The sequence below is a fragment of the Barbus barbus genome (assembly GCF_936440315.1).
Source record: "Barbus barbus genome assembly, chromosome: 5".
Lineage (NCBI taxonomy): Eukaryota > Metazoa > Chordata > Actinopteri > Cypriniformes > Cyprinidae > Barbus > Barbus barbus.
The window spans coordinates 30,914,865-30,933,823 of record NC_136733.1 but is presented as its reverse complement, the minus strand read 5'-3'; the positions used below and the strand labels follow the sequence as shown (position 1 = coordinate 30,933,823).

The window sequence follows — 18,959 nt, the reverse complement described above, 5'->3', positions numbered from 1 at the left end:
TTTTTATCTTAATATTATTTAAAAATAAAATAACTGTTTTATATCTTAATATATTTTAAAATGCATTTTTATGATGCCAAAGCTGAATTTTCAGCATAATTTCTTAAGTCACAGTGTCACATGATCCTTCAGAAATCATTCTAATATGCTTATTTGGTGCTCAAGAAACATTTCTTATTGTTATCAATGTTGAAAACAGGCTCGATGTTTAATATTTCTGTGGAAAAATCGTTTTTTTTCCCAGTATTTTTCAGGAAGATGAATTGAAAGTTCCAAAGAACAGCATTTATTTGAAATAGAAAGCGTTTTTATCATAAATGTTACAAACATATGCTGTAAAAATGTATTTTCTGTCACTTTCGACCAATTACTTTTTTTCCTGAATAAAAGTATTAACTTCCTTCAAAATGCTCTAAAACATTTTTGCCATTTTTGGAACCAACACAAGGTAAATTTTTGTAGAAACTCTATATGGAGTCAGTTTCCCTCACATTCACTCAGCTGTCATTTATCATAATAACTATGATTATGTTCCACAAACCCAATCTCATACAAAATTTACAAGGTGGCAATTTTGAATTTGTACAATGAGAATGTATGAAAGCATATGTTTTTTTGTTGTTGTTGTTTTTGTTGTTCCAATGGACATTCAAATTAGCCTCCAATTTGACATAGTGTAAAATAGTTACAAATTGCCATGAGAATGTGTTGGTTCCGCTGATGTAACCAGAAAGCCTAAATGCATTTCGAAAATGATACCTATCGTTTTATAATGTTTTTGTTTAGTTTACATGGTTTTGCATTATAAAGTTAATTTAAACTTCTTTTTATGCTTAAAAAGTGCGCTTGCATTGCCTTCCTTAAAATAAATGCCACTTGGATTGATATTCATTTATATGCCATTCGTGCGTTTTAAGTTTGACATTAGGTGTCTCTTTTTGGGACCACTGTATGATGTGTTTTCTGAGGGATTATTAATATGGTTCATATTCTGACCAAATGTGTATATGTCTAGTGTTGAGAGGTTCTGGCTCTTACATTTTGTTTGTGTTTTTTCAGGTTTGTGCTGAAAGGATCTACATGCTGGAAAAATGAACAGCTTCACCTGCTGAAATCATCAACCGATATGGAGCACTTGGTGGTGCATGCCTGGCTGCGGAGATGCCCACTGGATCTGCCTGAGTGTGTGGCGCGTGTTTGTATTTGAGCACTAGAGTGTGATTGCGTCAAAGCAGAGAGCGTCATTGAGCTACAGACAGAGATTTATCAGTGTGAACGTGTGTGCTGTTAAGAGGGACCATGTGGCACGCACAGTCAGCAACTTACCTACCGCTTACCCACCTGCTCCGCCGACCTCTGAACTTTTCACTGTGCTGGCTTCTTGTTTGGTTGATGTGGTCAGTCTCCATGGCAGCAGCATTGACCTACCAGCCCACAGTGAACACAGCACTTGGCAGACTAAGGGGGATGCGGGTGGCTGTGGCTACGGAGGGTCTGGGCCCTGTGGATCAGTACCTGGGTGTGCCTTACGCTGCCCCACCTGTAGGAGAGAAGCGCTTTATGCCGCCTGACGCTCCATCGGCCTGGTCCGGTGTACGGAACGCCACCCGCTTCCCTCCCGTCTGCCCGCAAACCGTTCACAACGCAGTGCCCGACATCATGATGCCTGTCTGGGCCACCTACAACCTTGACACGGTCGCCACGTACCTGCAGGAGCAGAGTGAGGACTGCCTGTACCTTAATATATACGTACCCACACAAAGCGGTGAGTACACATGCAAACTGCACACACACAGAACACCACTGGTTTTGGTTCATGGTTACTCCAATGGTTTCTTACTGTAAATATGCTAAGGGTTTTTTACTCACCACTTGAGGGTTTGTAAGGAACTATTTTTTCTATTTTAATAATACTTTAATTGTTTTTAGAATATTCAGTTTGTTTATTGCAATATTCCTTCGAGGCAATCTGTTCATTCATACAGTTCATGTAACTGAACAGATCACCAATTCAATTCCTATGTTGCTTAAATAAGATTTTTGATAAATATTATGTTCAAGAACTTGTATTTATTTTAAATACAACTCTTTTGTAACAATGCATGTCTTTACTGTCACTTTTGATAATTCAATGCATATTTGATGAATAGAAGAATTAATTTCTTTAAAAAAAATGGTAGTGCTGCTTGACTATAGTTTACCTTCTATAGATCAATAGTAGTCTAAAACTTGGCAAGCTTCAGTCTCAAATCTTACCCAACACTGCAACACACATAACGCACCAAGACAGAATTTTGGTTGTAATGTTGGATGCCAAAAATAAAATGAAACATATTCCACTGGAGCTCTGTAAACATTACAGTTCTCTGCGCATCCTCTCAGTTCCCGTGTTTCTCAGCATTTCTAAGCAACATCAGAAGCTTCTCTGAAGTTAAGTTCAGTGCCCATGGCCAGATTCAACTGTGTGCTTTCCTTGCAGTCTTTAAGTTGAACCGAAGCAGCATCTGTGTCCACTGGAGTGAACGTTGAGAGCACCGTTTTGGCCTCATTTAAAGGGAATTGTGAATTGCTCCTGGTAAAATGCTGAAAGCTTTATTATTGCAGGGTTCGGAGTGGGAAAGTGAAACCCTGTTGGTATCACACAGTAATTTAGAGAGGAGTCCACTGAGCTTTTATATATCCTGCACTTACGCTCAATCCCCAACACACACAAACACACCCACATGTTTCTCTGCGGTCTACTTTCTGCTCTTCTAATTTATCATCCCTCTCTCTCTAGGTTCAAAGAGAACGGGTGACATGTCAGCTGACACAGAGCGTTCGGAGGATGATGGTATGTGCTGTTTTCATCATTCTTTCAGATGAATTCATTTTTAATGTTTTTCCTATTCATTTTTTATCCCGTCGTGGTTAATGCAAGAGAGAATAATCTGGAATGATATTTACACAATGTTGCATCATTTTCAGGATGATCCAGGGTGTTTGCCCTGCATCTTATGGTGGTTTTGGATGGTTTTCTAGATATCAGCGTCAGTGTGATGAAATGCCCATATTATCAACCATTGCTACTGTAAATATACAGTTATTTTATATACTGTATATATAGTATTTCAAATGCAGTCCCATTATTACATTTAGATGCTTTTTCTTTAAGTTTAAGCAGTAATTCAAGTTTACAATCATTTGCAAATCCATCTGATGAATAGACATTATTCACTTGCCTACTCTGTTATTTGTGAACGTTGCATTTGAAGACAACACTTCACCATGAGATGACTATAATCATTATAATAAATGAAACTCAGAGAAATTGAGTAATTTAAAGGAAGTCTCGGAGGCAGTTCTTGGCTGGTTACGTTGTTATTTTTAGTCACTTGTGTTCTGAATGATGAGGAGTTAAATAGATTATTTAAAGCTGAAGTCTGTCAGTGGTGCAGAAGATCTCTGTGGAGATTTTGAACAGCTGTGATAAACACTTCAGAGCGCAGAGAGCCTCATGTTTTTTTGTGCACTTCTGTATGTGTGTGTGTGTGTGTGAATGCAGGGCTAAGGGATTCTCGAGATGACCCTCGTCCTGTGATGCTGTTTATTCATGGTGGCTCGTACATGGAGGGCACAGGGAACATTATGGACGGTAGTGTGCTGGCCAGCTATGGCAATGTCATCGTCATAACCCTCAACTACAGGGTGGGGATATTAGGTACGTACCATAAGGGAAAGTGTTTTCCTAGAATGAAATTTGGTTTATCAAGCTTAAATATAAGAGATTTATGAATATTAACAAGTACAGCATTTTTTCTGTTTTGGAGAAAAGATCAACGCGCATGGAAAGATACTGTGACTTCAAAAGCAACATGTCAGCCATTATAAAAGCAACCAAGTCTTTAGAAGACCTCAATAATGTTTTATAAATGCTTTGGGGAGCAGATCTGTCCATTACAGCCACATTCATGCTGTTAATGTGCTACTTTTCTAACAAGCTCTGAATCTGTTTAATCTCAGTGACTACAGCATCAAAACAACGCAGCGTTCCTACTCGAATGTTATCAGACAAAATCACCTTCAATGAAAGAAAGAGAAATTGAGGAATTCTTCCATCTTTAGGAGATGAAGAAGCTCTGATAAAACAGCAAAGCTGAACCCTATAAAACAAGAGTCATCTCTGATAGAGAAGAAGCTGCATCATCTTATGTTTACCATCACTGATGGCTTTCCAGTTGCAATATAACCACTGAATGAAATAAATGTACTGTATGTTTGAAGCACTCAAAACTGTGCCTGACTTTACTACAGTTTGATAAACTTGTCGAAGCTTTTTTTTGTACCTGTTGCACAAATATGTCCCGAATTTTACAGGTGTCTAGTTTTGGCTTGTTTGCAAGGCCCAGTTTACCCCTGCTGGTACATGTCAAACCTTCACAGAGCCCATCAGCCCTATACACTTACTACACAAATTGCGTAAGCCCCCGCAAATTATGCAAGACCCTGCCTCCCCCTCGTTTTAAAGCAGCATGGCACTGTTAATCTGGTGTAAAGAAGAGGAGTAAGATAAATGTAAATTATGGATCTTATAAAGATGATATTGAAATTATGGTATTTATAAAGTATATATATAATATATATTTATATTTTTTTTCCTTTCATATCAGAGGCCAGTTAAATTTGACAGCACTGTGTGTTGTGTAAATTTTTTTCTGATTTTCACATTGATCTGAACAAAATCAGCAGACGGGCTGAATAAAAATGAAAGTTTATCCTCTGACAGCAGGTGGTGCTAATCGAACTGCAGAAATACAGCAGTTAACGTGGTTACCCCCAGAGCCAATATGCCTGATACTCTCACTACATAGTAAAACACCTGCCACTGAAACAATGAGAATTTGTTATGAACAGCTTTCTTTTGATATTAACCCCCTTGCAGCTACAGTATTTTCCTGAGATTTCCAGCCATTTTCATGAATTTGTGAGGGAATATTTACTTAAAGTTAGGGTAAGCGATTTCTGGAAGCCAATGTTGATATTTGAAATCACCAAAACAAACACGCCCCTACCCCAAAAGGGTCTTGCCCCTATTTTGATAGCTCCGCCCCACACATACTTAGCATACGCAACCCAGGCAACGATTAGTTCTATAGAAGTCATTATAATCAGTGATGCTGTCTACACTGGATGCCGTGCCGCGACAAGACAAATCCCCGACAGAAAACGGCGCGTCCAGTGTAGATACGGTGTTACTCACCTATCGAGAAGAACCAAAGAAACCTCGGCATCCGATCACAGGCCTTCCGCTCTTTGAGTTCTCTCCAGCACTGGAAAGCTGATCCGATATTTACACGGGTCCTACTTCTTGCCTTATCGTTCCGCAAACATTTTCCTCTTTTGTTTTTTATCCGCCATCACTATCTTCCTGTTGCTCGGCTCGACTGTTCACTGAACGCTCTCTTTTCCATATCATGAGTAGACATGCCCCTTACTGCTGATTGGCTACAAGTTTGTTTTGGTACTCGGCCCCGACTCAGTTTTCTAAAGCGTTTTTGAAAAATTACATATCCCACCTTTAAGGGTTCAACGATTTGTTATGCATCATTACAAAAAAAACAAAAAAATTATACCCACAATCTCATGAGTGGTTCTGTTTCTTTAAACTGCAGTAAATTCTTACTATTTTCAGCTGCCAAAAACAAGAGATTTTCTTGAAAGTTTCACTCTCAAGATCATTGATGAGTAGTCAGAACAATTTTGTCAAATCTTTCTGTCCTGTGTTTTTCTCTCAGGGTTTTTAAGCACAGGTGACCAGGCTGCTAAAGGGAATTATGGTCTCTTGGATCAGATTCAAGCTCTCCGCTGGATCAACAAGAATATTGGATATTTCGGCGGTGATCCAGGCCGTGTGACTGTGTTTGGCTCAGGAATCGGAGCGTCCTGTGTCAGTTTGCTCACTCTTTCACACCATTCTGAAGGTTAGAGTTCACGCACCTCAAATAATATTAATGATTAATTTCCATATTAACATATGATGTCACAGATGCAGTGATTTTCTCTTCAGTGCTGGTCCGAGCATTTATATTCAGATAATGAAATGTGTTGAAACAGTGGGACGTGACAGTAAGTGCACTTACCACACTAAAAATATTAATTATGCAGTCATAATGAATGAATTGTTTGAAAATACAAATTTAAAAAAATTGTCCAGCTCACTGGTAATTGAGTAATTTTCTATAATTGGACTTATTTAATTATACCTCTTATTGTAACACCTTATGGTAGGTAATTAAAGGGGTGTCTCTGTAAGGCACGTACAGTGTATTTTTGCAGTCCGTAACTGCTGAGACAGCTGCCTCTGCAACCATGACCACTGTCACATCCCAGTTTCTGTTACCACGGTAATCTCTGCTGTAACCATGGTAACTCGTCTCTTGCCTCATCAGCCTTATCCCTCTGTTGTGGGCCTCGAGTGTGTGTAGGTGTGTCTGTCACTGCAAGGCGTGTGTGCAAAGTGTGTTTTACAGAGATCAGAGCCAATCACACACACACCTGCAGGGAAATTGATCCTACATCATCGTTTTGCTTCACCGTACAGTATTGATAACATCTCTTTCCCATTGTCTCACTGTTTTGTGTTTCTCCCTCTTTATATCAGTTTTTAAAATTTGCAACTGGTCCCTCTATTTCATATCCATATGATAGTTGTATGATCAGATGTTCCATCAGATTATCCATGCATTTGCTGGTCATATATTTTAGAAAACCGTGATTTTGTTCATGCCGTTTAATTTTATAGCTCTTTCTAACTGAATGTATTTACACCCAGAATAAAACCCAGGTGCACTTATTTAAATAGTAAGATTCTAGGTGGTTGTGTATTGTACCGCCACCACAACTGCTATCCATTTCCCAGAAAACCTGTTTCTTATGGAAAACCATAGCTCTGGTTTTGTCCAAATTGACTGTCACTATAAATTTTTGCAATTACCGGGAGCATCTCTGCTACATTCTTTTTTTGCGTGGACCGCAGAACCAGGTCATCTCTGTTGAGCAGACATTTGATTTCAGTGTGTATAGAGTGAGTTCAGGGATGGCGGACTGCAACGCCACTGTTGTTGTATCATTTATGTAGATGTTCAAAATGATTGGACTCAAGCTACATCCTCTTCCTCGAGCCTCAGAGTTCTCTTTCCCCTCCTCATCTTTTTAGCTGTGCTGTCTGTGGTTTCTGAAATACGCTGATACTAAGTCATTAGGATTTAAGCTATCTTAAAATTATTCTCACTGTTCCAGGAGGAGTGAAATATACAGTGACTTGAAACAATTAAAAATCTATTTTACTGTTTACTAGAAAAGCTCTTCTGCAGACAAGGATAAATCTGCATATTGATGTGGATTCTGTTTCATTTGATTGAATAAAATAATATATTCTACATGACAGTAATAGAGGAAATTCAGTTTCCAGTGTGCAAAGATTACACATTAGGCACTAAATATATATATACATACACACACATATACAGTCATGGCCAAAAATATCGGCACCCTTGCAATTCTGTCCGAAAATGCAACCCTTCTCTCAGAAAATTGTTGTAGTTGCAAATGTTTTGGTAATCACATTTTTTGTTTGCATTGGAACAACACAAAAAGCAGAGAAGAAAAGTCAAATCTGATACAAATCCACACGGAACCCAAAAAAGGCACTGGACAAAATGATTGGCACCCTTAACAATATTTGGTAGCACCCCCTTTGGAAAAAATAACTGAAATCAATCGCTTCCTGTAACCATGAATGCGTTTCTTACACCTCTCTACTGAAATTTTGGACCACTCTTCTTTTGCAAACTGCTCCAGGTCATTCAGATTTGAAGGATGCCTTCTCCCAACTGCTGTTTTGAGATCTCTCCACAGGTGTTCTATGGGATTCAGATCTGGACTCATTGCAGGCCATTTCAGAACTCTCCAGAGCTTTGTTTGTAACCATTTCTGAGTGCTTTTTGAATTGTGTTTTGGGTCATTGCCCTGCTGGCAGACCCATGACCTCTGGTGGAGACGCAGCTTTCTGACACTGGCCACTACGTTGCGCCCCAAAATTCTTTGGTAATCATCAGATTTCATGATAACGTTCACACAGTCAAGGTATCCAGTGCCAGAAGCAGCAAAGCAACCCCAAAACATCTTTAAATCTCCACCATGTTTGACTGTAGGGGCTGTGTTCTTTTCTTTTAAGGCCTCATTTATTTTTCTGTAAAGAGTGCCATGATGTCCTTTACTTTTGTTTCATCTGTCCACAGTACGTTCTCCCAGAAGGATTGTGGTTTTGTCACATAAGTTTTGGCAAACTCCAGTCTTGCTTTTTTATGCCTTTGTGTCAGCAGTGGTGTCCTCCTGGGTCTCCTACCATAGCGTCCCTTTTTATTCAGATGGTAACGGATAATGCGAGCTGACACTGTTGTATCCTGTGTCTGTAGATCAGCTTGAATTTGTTTGGAAGTTAATCGGGGGTTTTTTTTATCCCCCATTCGAACAATCCTTTGTTGTAATTTTTCATTAATTTTGCTCTTCTGTCCACGTCCAGGGAGGTTAGCTACAGTGCCATGGGCTGTAAACCTCTTGATGATTTTGCGCACAGTGGACACAGGAACATTAAGATCCCTGGAGATGGACTTGTAGCCTTGAGATTGTCCATGTTTTACCACAATTGTTTCTCTCAAATCCACAGACAACTCTTTACACTTCTTTCTTTTCTCCATGCTTAGTGTGACTCACAACACAAAGGTTGAGTCAACTTTTCTACATTTTAACTGGTTGCAAGTGTGATTACTATATTTCCCACACTTGTTACTTGCCACAGGTGTGTCTAAATACAAATTACAGGAGCATCACATGCTTGAAAAGCAATTATTTCTTACAATTTTGACAAGGTGCCAATAATTTTGTCCAGTCCATTTTTGAGTTCTGTGTGAAAGACTTTTCTTCTCTGTTTTTTTGTGTTGTTGCAGTGCAAACAAAAACAATAAGCACGTGAATACCAAAACATTTGCAATTGGAACAATGTCTTGAGAGAAGTGTTGCATTTTCTGACAGAATTGCAAGGGTGCTGATATTTTTGGCCATGACTATCTATCTATCTATCTATCTATCTATCTATCTATCTATCTATCTATCTATCTATCTATCTATCTATCTATCTATCTATCTATCTATCTATCTATCTATCTATCTATCTATCTATCTATCTATCTATCTATCTATCTATCTATCTATCTATCTCTCTCTCTCTCTCTCTCTCTCTCTCTCTATATATATATATATATATATATATATGTATGTATGTATGTATATATATTCATATATATATTCAACTTTGGGTCATTGGCAAAAAAGATGAAAACCCCTAATCTAGGAATTCATGAAAAATTCAGCTCCCATCTGGTCATCCCAGTAGGATGTAGCTGTTGAAGTTGTTTCTCCACTATTTCCTTGTAGAGTAATTTGCACGAGTCAGAGATGCATGTGCTGGTTATGGAAGGGTTGTCTTTGCGGATATGCTATAGTAGAACTGAATAGAACTGAAATGCTTTAAAGAGCACCTATTATGCCCTTTATTACAAGATTTAATAAGTATCAGATGTCCCCAGAATGTGTCTGTGAATTTTCAGCTCAATCTCATCCGCTTTCAGCAATTTTTAGCTGTACAAAACAGCTCATTTTGCTGCTTGATATTGCAAGCCGGTGTTTCTTACTGTATTATTTTAATTTTTTGTCTTAATTATAAACACACATAGTGGATAGCACAAACATTTTTACCGTTTATTGCACTTTGTTATTTTTCTCGTTATTTCCCTACCATGCCTAATGAAGTCTCGCACATTCACAGAAAGAGCTTACTTCCGCATTGAAAAATAAGGTGGATAAGTTGGCGTTGTTGATACTACAGTAGCGAATTTCTACCGTTCCATCTCTCGCTGTAGCCAAAAGTATTTGCTTGCACTTGGAGCCGCTGAGTCACGTGATGGCATGACAACGCAACAGCATAGCAGGAGAGGAGCAATGTTTGCATACGAGACGGGAAAAGAGTGGCATATACACGCACACAGACATGTATACTCTTTGTTGAATATATTAAGCAATGTATTAAATGTAGGGGAGAGAAAATTAACCTAGAGTATCAATCTCATCAGACAAGCATCGATCCGATACCAATACCAACGTTGGTATTGATATTATCGATATTAGGATCGATCGGCCAACCCCTACCTCAGATACACTGCTAAAAAACGTGTTTGGTTTTGATTATCATGTCTATTGCGCTGAAATAGACATTAGGATTAACCCACGCAAGGCTGCGGGTCCTGACAACATACCTGGCCGTGTTCTGAGAGACTGTGCTGTACAGCTGACAGATGTGCTTACAGATATCTTCAACACCTCGCTGGGCCAGACAGTCGTCCCCACATGTCTCAAATCCACAACAATCATACCGGTACCAATGAAATCACCTGAGTCCTGTCTAAATGACTACCGTCCCATAGCACTGACCCCAACACACTCGACCCGCTCCAGTTTGCATACCGATCAAACCGCTCTACGGACGATGCAATTTCCTCCACCCTCCACCTGGCTCTTACCCACCTAGAAAATAAAGACTCCTATGTTAGAATGCTGTTCATTGACTTCAGCTCGGCATTCAACACAATAATCCCACAACAGCTCATAAATAAACTAAACCTGCTGGGCCTTAACAATTCCCTTTGTAATTGGATCCTGGACTTTCTAACCGGAAGGCCTCAGTCAGTCTGTGTCGGCCACAACACCTCGAGCACTACCACACTGAGCACAGGTGCCCCACAAGGCTGTGTGCTCAGCCCACTGCTCTTCACACTGCTGACCCACGACTGCACTGCCAAGTTCAGCTCCAACCACATCATCAAGTTTGCTGATGACACAACAGTGGTAGGTCTCATCAGCAACAACTATGAAACGCACTACAGAGATTAAGTGGCACAGCTAGCTGAATTGTGTGGCACTAACAATCTGTCCCTCAATGTGGGGAAGACAAAGGACGTTGTGATGGACTTCAGGAGAAACTCCGTTGACCACCCCCCACTGACCATCGACAGCTCGACTGTGAGAGGGACAGCAGCACTAAATTCTTGGGGGTGCACATCACAGAGGATCACACCTGGACCACCAACACCATGTCACTCTCCAAAAAGGCACAACAGCACCTACACTTTCTCCGCCGGCTGAAAAGAGCAAGTCTCCCTCCACCCATCCTCACCACATTCTACAGGGGCACCATTGAGAGTGTGCTGACCAGTTGTCTGGTACGGGAACTGCAGTGCTGCTGTCCGCAAGACCCTCCAGCAGACAGTGAACACAGCTGCAAAGATCATCGGTGCCCCTCTCCCCTCCATCCTGGACATTTTCCTTACATGATGCTCCAGCAAAACCAACAGCATCGTGAACGACTCCACCCATCCCTCCCACAGTCTCTTCCAGCTCCTACCATCAGGAAGATGGTACCGGAGCATCAGAGCCAGCTCCGCCAGACTGCTCAACAGCTTTTTCCCCCAGGCTGTGAGAGCCCTGAACTCAAACCACCCCGCCCCCCTCTGAAACCCCATGCAAACCCCTACCTGTTGAAACATGGACCACCCCCCACCCCAAACCTTACCACACCAAAGAAAAAACTGTATGGAACTTTTTTGTGCAATTCGAAGTGTGCTACACACAGGTGAGTGGGCCTGTACAAACCACCTGTAGTAACACACTCTCCTCTATGTGCACTAGACACTTTACACACACTGCTGCGTGTACACAATCCCACAAAAGACTCAGCAATATATGTATGTTTACATGCTCATGCACTACAAATCATCCTGCACTGTTCCCCAACCAGCTGCTTGACTCAAAATGTTTCTCTTTGCACATGTACAGTATTTATGTGAAGCATTCGTATAGTTTGTATTTTTTATCTTTTATTTTTTTAGTTTGTATAGGGTAAATATTTATATATAGTATACTTGTAGTTAAAATCTGTCAGTAGGTTAGTTGTGTATAGGTTTATAGTGTTTTTTTTACTTCATTGTTGTATGTCTGTATTTATGTAGCACCGTGGTCCTGCGAGGCACGACATTTCGTTCCACTGTATGTCCCCACATGAAATTCTTATGAGTAAAATATATCTGAAATATATTCCCATTCATATTCACAACTTTGAGCACACCAGCGTGATTATGAACATGAAATTACCTAGCCATGGCTTCCTGTTTCACAGAAATATAAATAGGAGGGAAAACAAAGGCCAAATTCCAAATTAATCACCCATCACAATGAGAAAAACCAAATAATATATTTCTGATGTGCAGCAAAAGATAATTGAGCTTCACAAATTAGAAAGTGAAAAAAAGCGAGAGCAGTGAAAATTCCCATTTCCACCATCAGGGCAATAATTAAGAAGTTCCGATCAATAGAAAATGTTATGAATCTGCCTGGAAGAGGACGTGTGTCTATATCGTCCTAATACATGGTGAGAAGGAGTGTTTGAGTGGCTAAAGACTCTCCAAGGACCACAGCTGGAGAATTGCAGAAAAAGGTTGAATTTCAGGGTCAGGAAACCTTAAAACAAATTATCAAACAGCACCTACATCACCACATGTTGTTTGGGAGGGTTTCAAGAAAAAAATCAAGAAAAGAAAATGCTTTCACCAAAAAACAATCTTCAACATATTCAGTTGTCAGACACGACTGGAACTTCAAATGGGACTGGCCTCTATGGTCAGATGTAACTAAGAAATGAGCTTTTTAGCAGCAAACACTCAAGATAGGTTTGGTGAACACAGGGATAAAAAGTACCCCATGTGTACAATGAAATATACTGCTGTATTTTTAATGTTGTGGGCCTATATTTCTGCTGGAGGTCCTGGACATGCATGGCATCACTGATTCTATCAAATACCAACAGATAAAAAAATCATATAAGTGACTGACTCCAACCATACAATAATCCAAAAACAAACCTTAAAAACAACACAAATATGGGTCACTGGGCCCAATGTGTATTAGAGAAAAACATTTATTTCATAATGATATTTCCCATTTTAAATTCTTATTCTCCAATTAAAGGTTACATTTTCGTGAATTTCTTTTAATTATAGATCAAAAGAATTAACAATGCAGATGTATTTCCACAGCCTTCTTTGATCATGTTTACCAAGGGTACCAACAATTCTGACCACATGTGTATACAGTACCTATACTGCTGTCTGCGCTGTTAGTATGATCCAAACCGCCAAATCCCAAATGACCCAAATCACTCACTGCTCTGGAATGAATAACTTCTATATCTTTAAAAAGAAGACATTTCTTACTTGAATGCTGCTTTTAAATGCTGTAAAAGTGAATTTTGCATAATAGGTGCCCTTTAATCCCATGTTCAAGGTTGGTGGAACTTGTTTACATGACTTTCATACAATGCCACCATAGAGTCATGACATGAGTTCAATACAGCAACAGTCCTTCTGGAGCAATCTGTGTGTAGAGGTGTCTTGCTCAAGGCCACAATGGTGATGACTCATGATTCGTGCTTTGCGGAGAACATCTGATGATATTGGTGGCCATGATATTGTATTCTAGGCCTATCAAGTTTGCGATTAGTGTCTTTGTAGACATCATCGCTGTCAGATATCTGTATTCAATGCCTCAGAGGTGACAGTTGAATGTGAAGTATTAAATGATAAAAAATACTCAACACCGACCAGATGGGAGTTGAATATCGTGGGTTGAAGCTCAAGCCTACTGATCTTATATTATCAAACTAAATACAAATCTGTTAATTGAATATAGAGTTTTTCTTAGACAAAATTAATCTGTAGCCATAATGGATTCAGCTGGAGCATTTCTTACATGATAAGGAAAAAATGCCAGCATAAAAGCAAAGATGCCTGGAGATGAAGTGCCCCTTAATAAAAGAAAAAAAAATCATTTCTAACATTGAACCTAACAGATTGTTCCTCAGATGTAAGAAGAAATGATCTGTCCAACATGTGCTGACACTATCTTAAAAGCATCTCATTTAAAAAATTTAGAGTGGAGTGGATGAGAAATATATAATGATTTGGCTGAAGGTTGTGAGGCTCACATAGAGAAGACATTAGACAGTCTCTTAGAAAGCCCAGGATGTGGATGGACCCCTCTTTCATGATACTGCAGCTCTGCCCTTTGAGGATACAATACTAATATAATTGCTGATCTGGAATATTGGCATGACATTTACTGTTGTATTTTCTTCTGACATTCTGTATTCTCTCTCTAGGTTTGTTTCACCGAGCCATCATTCAGAGTGGCTCAGCACTGTCCAGTTGGTCAGTGAACTATCAGCCTGTGAAATACACACGTCTCCTCGCAGAGCGCGTTGGCTGTAATGTCCTTGACACACAAGTAAGATGTTTCTCGGAATTTTATGAGTATTGTGAGTTGTTGCAGACATTGCAACAAACAGGATCACAAATTGCAATAAATGCACTTAAAATGAGACAATACTGTTCAGAAATTTGGGGCGTTGTTTTAAGATGTTTTTGAAAGAAGTCTCTTATGCTCACCTTTATTTGATCAAACATAGTAAAAACAGTAATCTTGTGTCATGTTACATTTTAAAATAAGTGTTTTCTATTTTAATATTTAAAATGTAATTTATTCCTATGATAAACCATTTTTTCAATCAGGATTCTTTGATGAAATGAAAGTTCAAAAGAGACATTTAAAATAATATTTTGTAACATTATAAAATGTCTTCACTGTCACTTTTGATAAACATAATTCATCCTTGCTACATCTGCTCAGGATAAAGTTAAGGCATTGTTTTTGGTTCCCAGTGTTTTGGTTAATAAAAAATATTTAATTTTTTAATTAAAATTTAGTGTCTACCTATTTATGACTTGCAGTTTTTACCAGTATAGGCATGGAGGCTGATGTAACGGCTGCATGTGTGTGTTTTATGCAGGATCTGGTCCTCTGCATGCAGAAGCGTAGCTACAGGGAACTGGTGGAGCAGGAAATTCAGCCAGCACGCTTCCATGTGGCCTTTGGCCCTGTTATTGACGGTGACCTCATCCCAGATGACCCTGAAGTGCTCATGGAGCAGGGCGAGTTCCTTAACTATGACATCATGTTGGGCGTTAACCAGGGGGAGGGATTCCGCTTTGTAGAGGGCGTGGTGGAACCAGAGGAGGGCGGAGTTTCTGGCTCGGATTTTGACTTCACGGTATCTGATTTTGTAGACGGTCTCTACGGTTATCCAGAAGGGAAGGACACTCTCAGAGAAACCATAAAGTTCATGTACACAGACTGGGCTGATCGAGACAATCCCGAAACCCGTCGTAAAACCCTCGTGGCCATGTTTACAGATCACCAGTGGGTGGAACCAGCTGTGGTGACGGCTGACCTGCATGCACGTTACGGTTCTCCGACCTTCTTCTATGCATTCTATCATCACTGCCAGAGCCCCATGAAGCCTCCATGGGCGGACGCCGCACACGGCGATGAGCTGCCCTATGTGTTTGGCATTCCGCTTATTGGTCCGACGGAACTCTTCCCCTGCAACTTCTCCCGCAATGATATCATGCTGAGTGCCGTCGTCATGACCTACTGGACCAACTTTGCAAAGACTGGGTAAATTAGAACACACTCTATAAATGGCACAAGCGATACATTTTTGCAAATCAAAATGCAAAAGAGCAACACAAACCAAAACATTATGAGTGACATTCTGGACTAAAATATTATGTATTTATGGAACTCTATAATCAGTTATGCAATGCCATAATTAATTATGCATAATAATGCATTTTGTCACAATACATGTAGCTCCCATCCTACCCAGCCTCCAGTTAATGATAAAACAGGTGTGACTGGTAAATTAGTGAATAGTCACTGTGACCTTGAAGTCAGTCACAGGGAGCATAGCAGAAGTTGTGGGAGGAGCAGTGATGTAAGTAAATTTCAATGTAAATCAGGGCATCAACATTTAACTCAATGGAACAGTGCCCTCTGCTGGAAATAAAGAGGCATTATAAACAGTGCACCTGTAGATGACCTGCTTAAACACACGAATACATTAGCTCACAACAGGGATGGTTTTCACATTGATATTCACATTTTGTATGTATTCATAAATCTTTTATATGTTTGATAATACTGTTCAAAAATAAGTCTCTTGATAAAAAAAATACAGTAAAAACTAATATTGTGAAATATTATAAAAAAAAATGTTAAACTGTTTTCTATTTTAATGTTTTAAAATGTAATTTATTCCTGTCAATTTAGATTTTTCATCTGCCATTATTCCAGTCTTCCAATCATTCTGATATATTGATTTGGTGCTCAAGAAACATTTCTTATTATTACAGTTGTGGTGCTTAATATTTCTGAGGAAATCATGATATATTTTTCCGGGATACTTTGATTAGTAAAAATGTCAACAGAACAGCATTTACATGAATTATAAATCTTCTGTAATATTATAAATGCCTTTACTGTCACATTGCTGATTAATATATACATTTATTTATTTAAAAAAATCTTACTGAGCCTTTTGAACAGTAGTGTACATTTTTCAAAAAGTTTGAAAATAATTTTTAAGTTTGCTGTTAGAGTTTGATACACTTTCATCAGCTTAAATGTTAATTTTGCTGACTAAATTAAATGCCATTTCAGTCAAAGCAAGAAGGAACAGAAATAATTAATGCGGCATGAGGGAAAATAAATTAATTTTCAGATTTGTTAAAAAAATTAACACTGTTTATTTAGTTCAGATGTAATTAATTTTTTTTTTTTTTTTTGCATGTGTGTCTGAATGTTTTTTTAGGGATCCGAACAAGCCAGTTCCACAGGATACTAAGTTCATCCACACCAAGGCAAACCGTTTTGAAGAAGTGACATGGGCCAAGTACAGTCCTCATGATCAGCTATATCTGCATATTGGGCTGAAGCCTCGTGTTCGGGATCATTATCGAGCTACTAAAGTGGCCTTCTGGAAGCATCTGGTACCTCACCTGTACAACCTGCATGACATGTTTCACTACACATCCACCACCACACGGGTCCCACCTCTTCTGACCACACACAGTTCCCACAGTGCCACACCTCGCCCGGGGGGCAACAAGGCTCGTACCCCTGGTAAACAGCCCCCCCAGTCCACAGCACGTAGTGGGCCGCTGGTCATCGCAAACCCACGCGATTACTCCACAGAGCTGAGCGTCACGATTGCTGTCGGAGCTTCGCTTCTCTTTCTCAATGTCCTGGCCTTTGCTGCGCTCTACTACCGCAAGGACAAACGGAGCCGACAGGACACGCCCCCTCAGGCCGCCCCCCAGCGCCAGACCCCGCCCAATGACCTCAGCTACATGCCTACCTCCATCTCAGGGGGTAACCAAGAGGAGGGGTCCCTGTGCGACCCTCTCCGTCTGACCCCGGCATCATCTCCGCGGGATTACGCCCTCACGCTCCGCCGCTCGCCGGATGACATCCCGCTCATGACGCCCAGTTCTGTCGCAATGACACCGAATAGCGGCTCTATGACACCCAACACGGTCACCTTGACGCCCAATAGTGTTACAATGACGCCCAACACCATTACCATGTCGCCCAATTCTTTGATGGGGTATCCCAGCATGCACCCTTACAACACTTTCACACACGGATACAACTCTACCACCCTGCCTCACCCACACTCCACAACACGCGTATAACATGCAACAGAAACTCCACATGCCGACACGCAACACTCGCATTCCACAAATCCTTATTACTGTAAACCAGATCAAGCAGGTGCAAACTGTTCACCAGTATTCAAAAGTATAATAGCAGGTGAACCCAATACATAACATGAGCACAATCACCTAGAATGAATCAGTGCAGCCCATCAGTATAAACCAGAAGGAAGTGTCACCGCAGCACACTAACATAAACAGTTCGGCTCAGTATGAACTCACTGCTTCATACGCGTCTGACTTTTGTCAGCTTTCACGTTATATGAGCAGTTAAGAAACTTTTCTGTGCAATAAGATGGTGAAAGGAGCAGTTGTAGTACCGCTGCCGCCTCTAGGTGGTACAGCAAGACTCTTAAAAACCCCGCAGGTGGTTTGATCCGCAAGAACAGTAGGGAACGCTGGAGTCCCATCAGTGGTTCACCAATACGGACCAACAAAGCACTTATTATAAGATATGTAATAATAATAACCTGTAATAACAAACATATTAATGGCTATTGTACAGTATAACATATATTAACGTCAATGTACAGACAGCTTTTTTGAATGTGTCAGAAAAAAAAATATTTCTAATCGTTTTTAAACTCAGATTATATCCATAGCAAGGAAGGTCATTTGAAGCCCGATTGATTTTGAATCCTAAACTTTTTTTTCTTTCTTTATAATCACAAAAAAGTACTATTTTATACCACATCTCTCTAACTTTCTCTCTCTCTCTCTCTCTCTCTCTCTCTCGCTCGCTCTCTCTTTCATTCTTTCTTTTCCCCTTTTCTCTCTATGAACGGGTGCATCGTGCATCTTAGTTTTGGTATAATCTATTCATTTAGTTGTAGATTACGCAAACGTATTTTAAAGAGCAGAACGCGTGCGACGATTATTCATGAGCGATGTGTACAATTTTCAAGTTAAGCATCTTTAAATAATTCGTTTCTTGCTAAATGTTATCATTTTGTGAAAATGCTTTTCGATCATTTGAAATCTGTATTGTATCTGAGTTTGTTCGATATGTTTTGTGAAGATGTTCGAACTCAATTTGAAAGCATTGCATTTATTTTTCTGTATTTATCAGTGATAGGACATCACTCATGCTGTGATATTACATATTACACTCGCGCTTTGCTGAGAATTTACGATGTTGTTCTTTTCTATAAAACATGAATGTGGTGATTTGTACTGAACACAGCTAGCGCTTCTCTGATG

At 39.8% G+C, this 18,959-nt stretch overlaps 1 protein-coding gene across 4 annotated transcripts; it reads left to right on the top strand.

Moving 5' to 3' along the window:
* Positions 1–1,299: 1,299 nt before the first annotated feature.
* On the top strand, positions 1,300–17,738 carry LOC306869694 (neuroligin-3-like; the record flags this gene model as incomplete). 4 transcript variants are annotated; one of them, XM_079416558.1, is made up of 7 exons in its annotated part: positions 1,300–1,765; positions 2,780–2,833; positions 3,545–3,700; positions 5,775–5,960; positions 14,306–14,430; positions 14,993–15,660; positions 16,856–17,738. In XM_079416558.1, the coding sequence occupies 7 exons, from the start codon at positions 1,300–1,302 to the stop codon at positions 17,736–17,738; spliced, it is 2,538 nt and encodes an 845-aa protein (XP_079272684.1). The 4 variants fall into 4 exon arrangements, with proteins under 4 accessions (XP_079272684.1, XP_079272687.1, XP_079272686.1 ...); XM_079416561.1 differs by lacking the exon at positions 2,780–2,833 and having other exon boundaries at positions 1,357–1,765; XM_079416560.1 differs by lacking the exon at positions 2,780–2,833 and having other exon boundaries at positions 1,357–1,831.
* Positions 17,739–18,959: the final 1,221 nt, after the last annotated feature.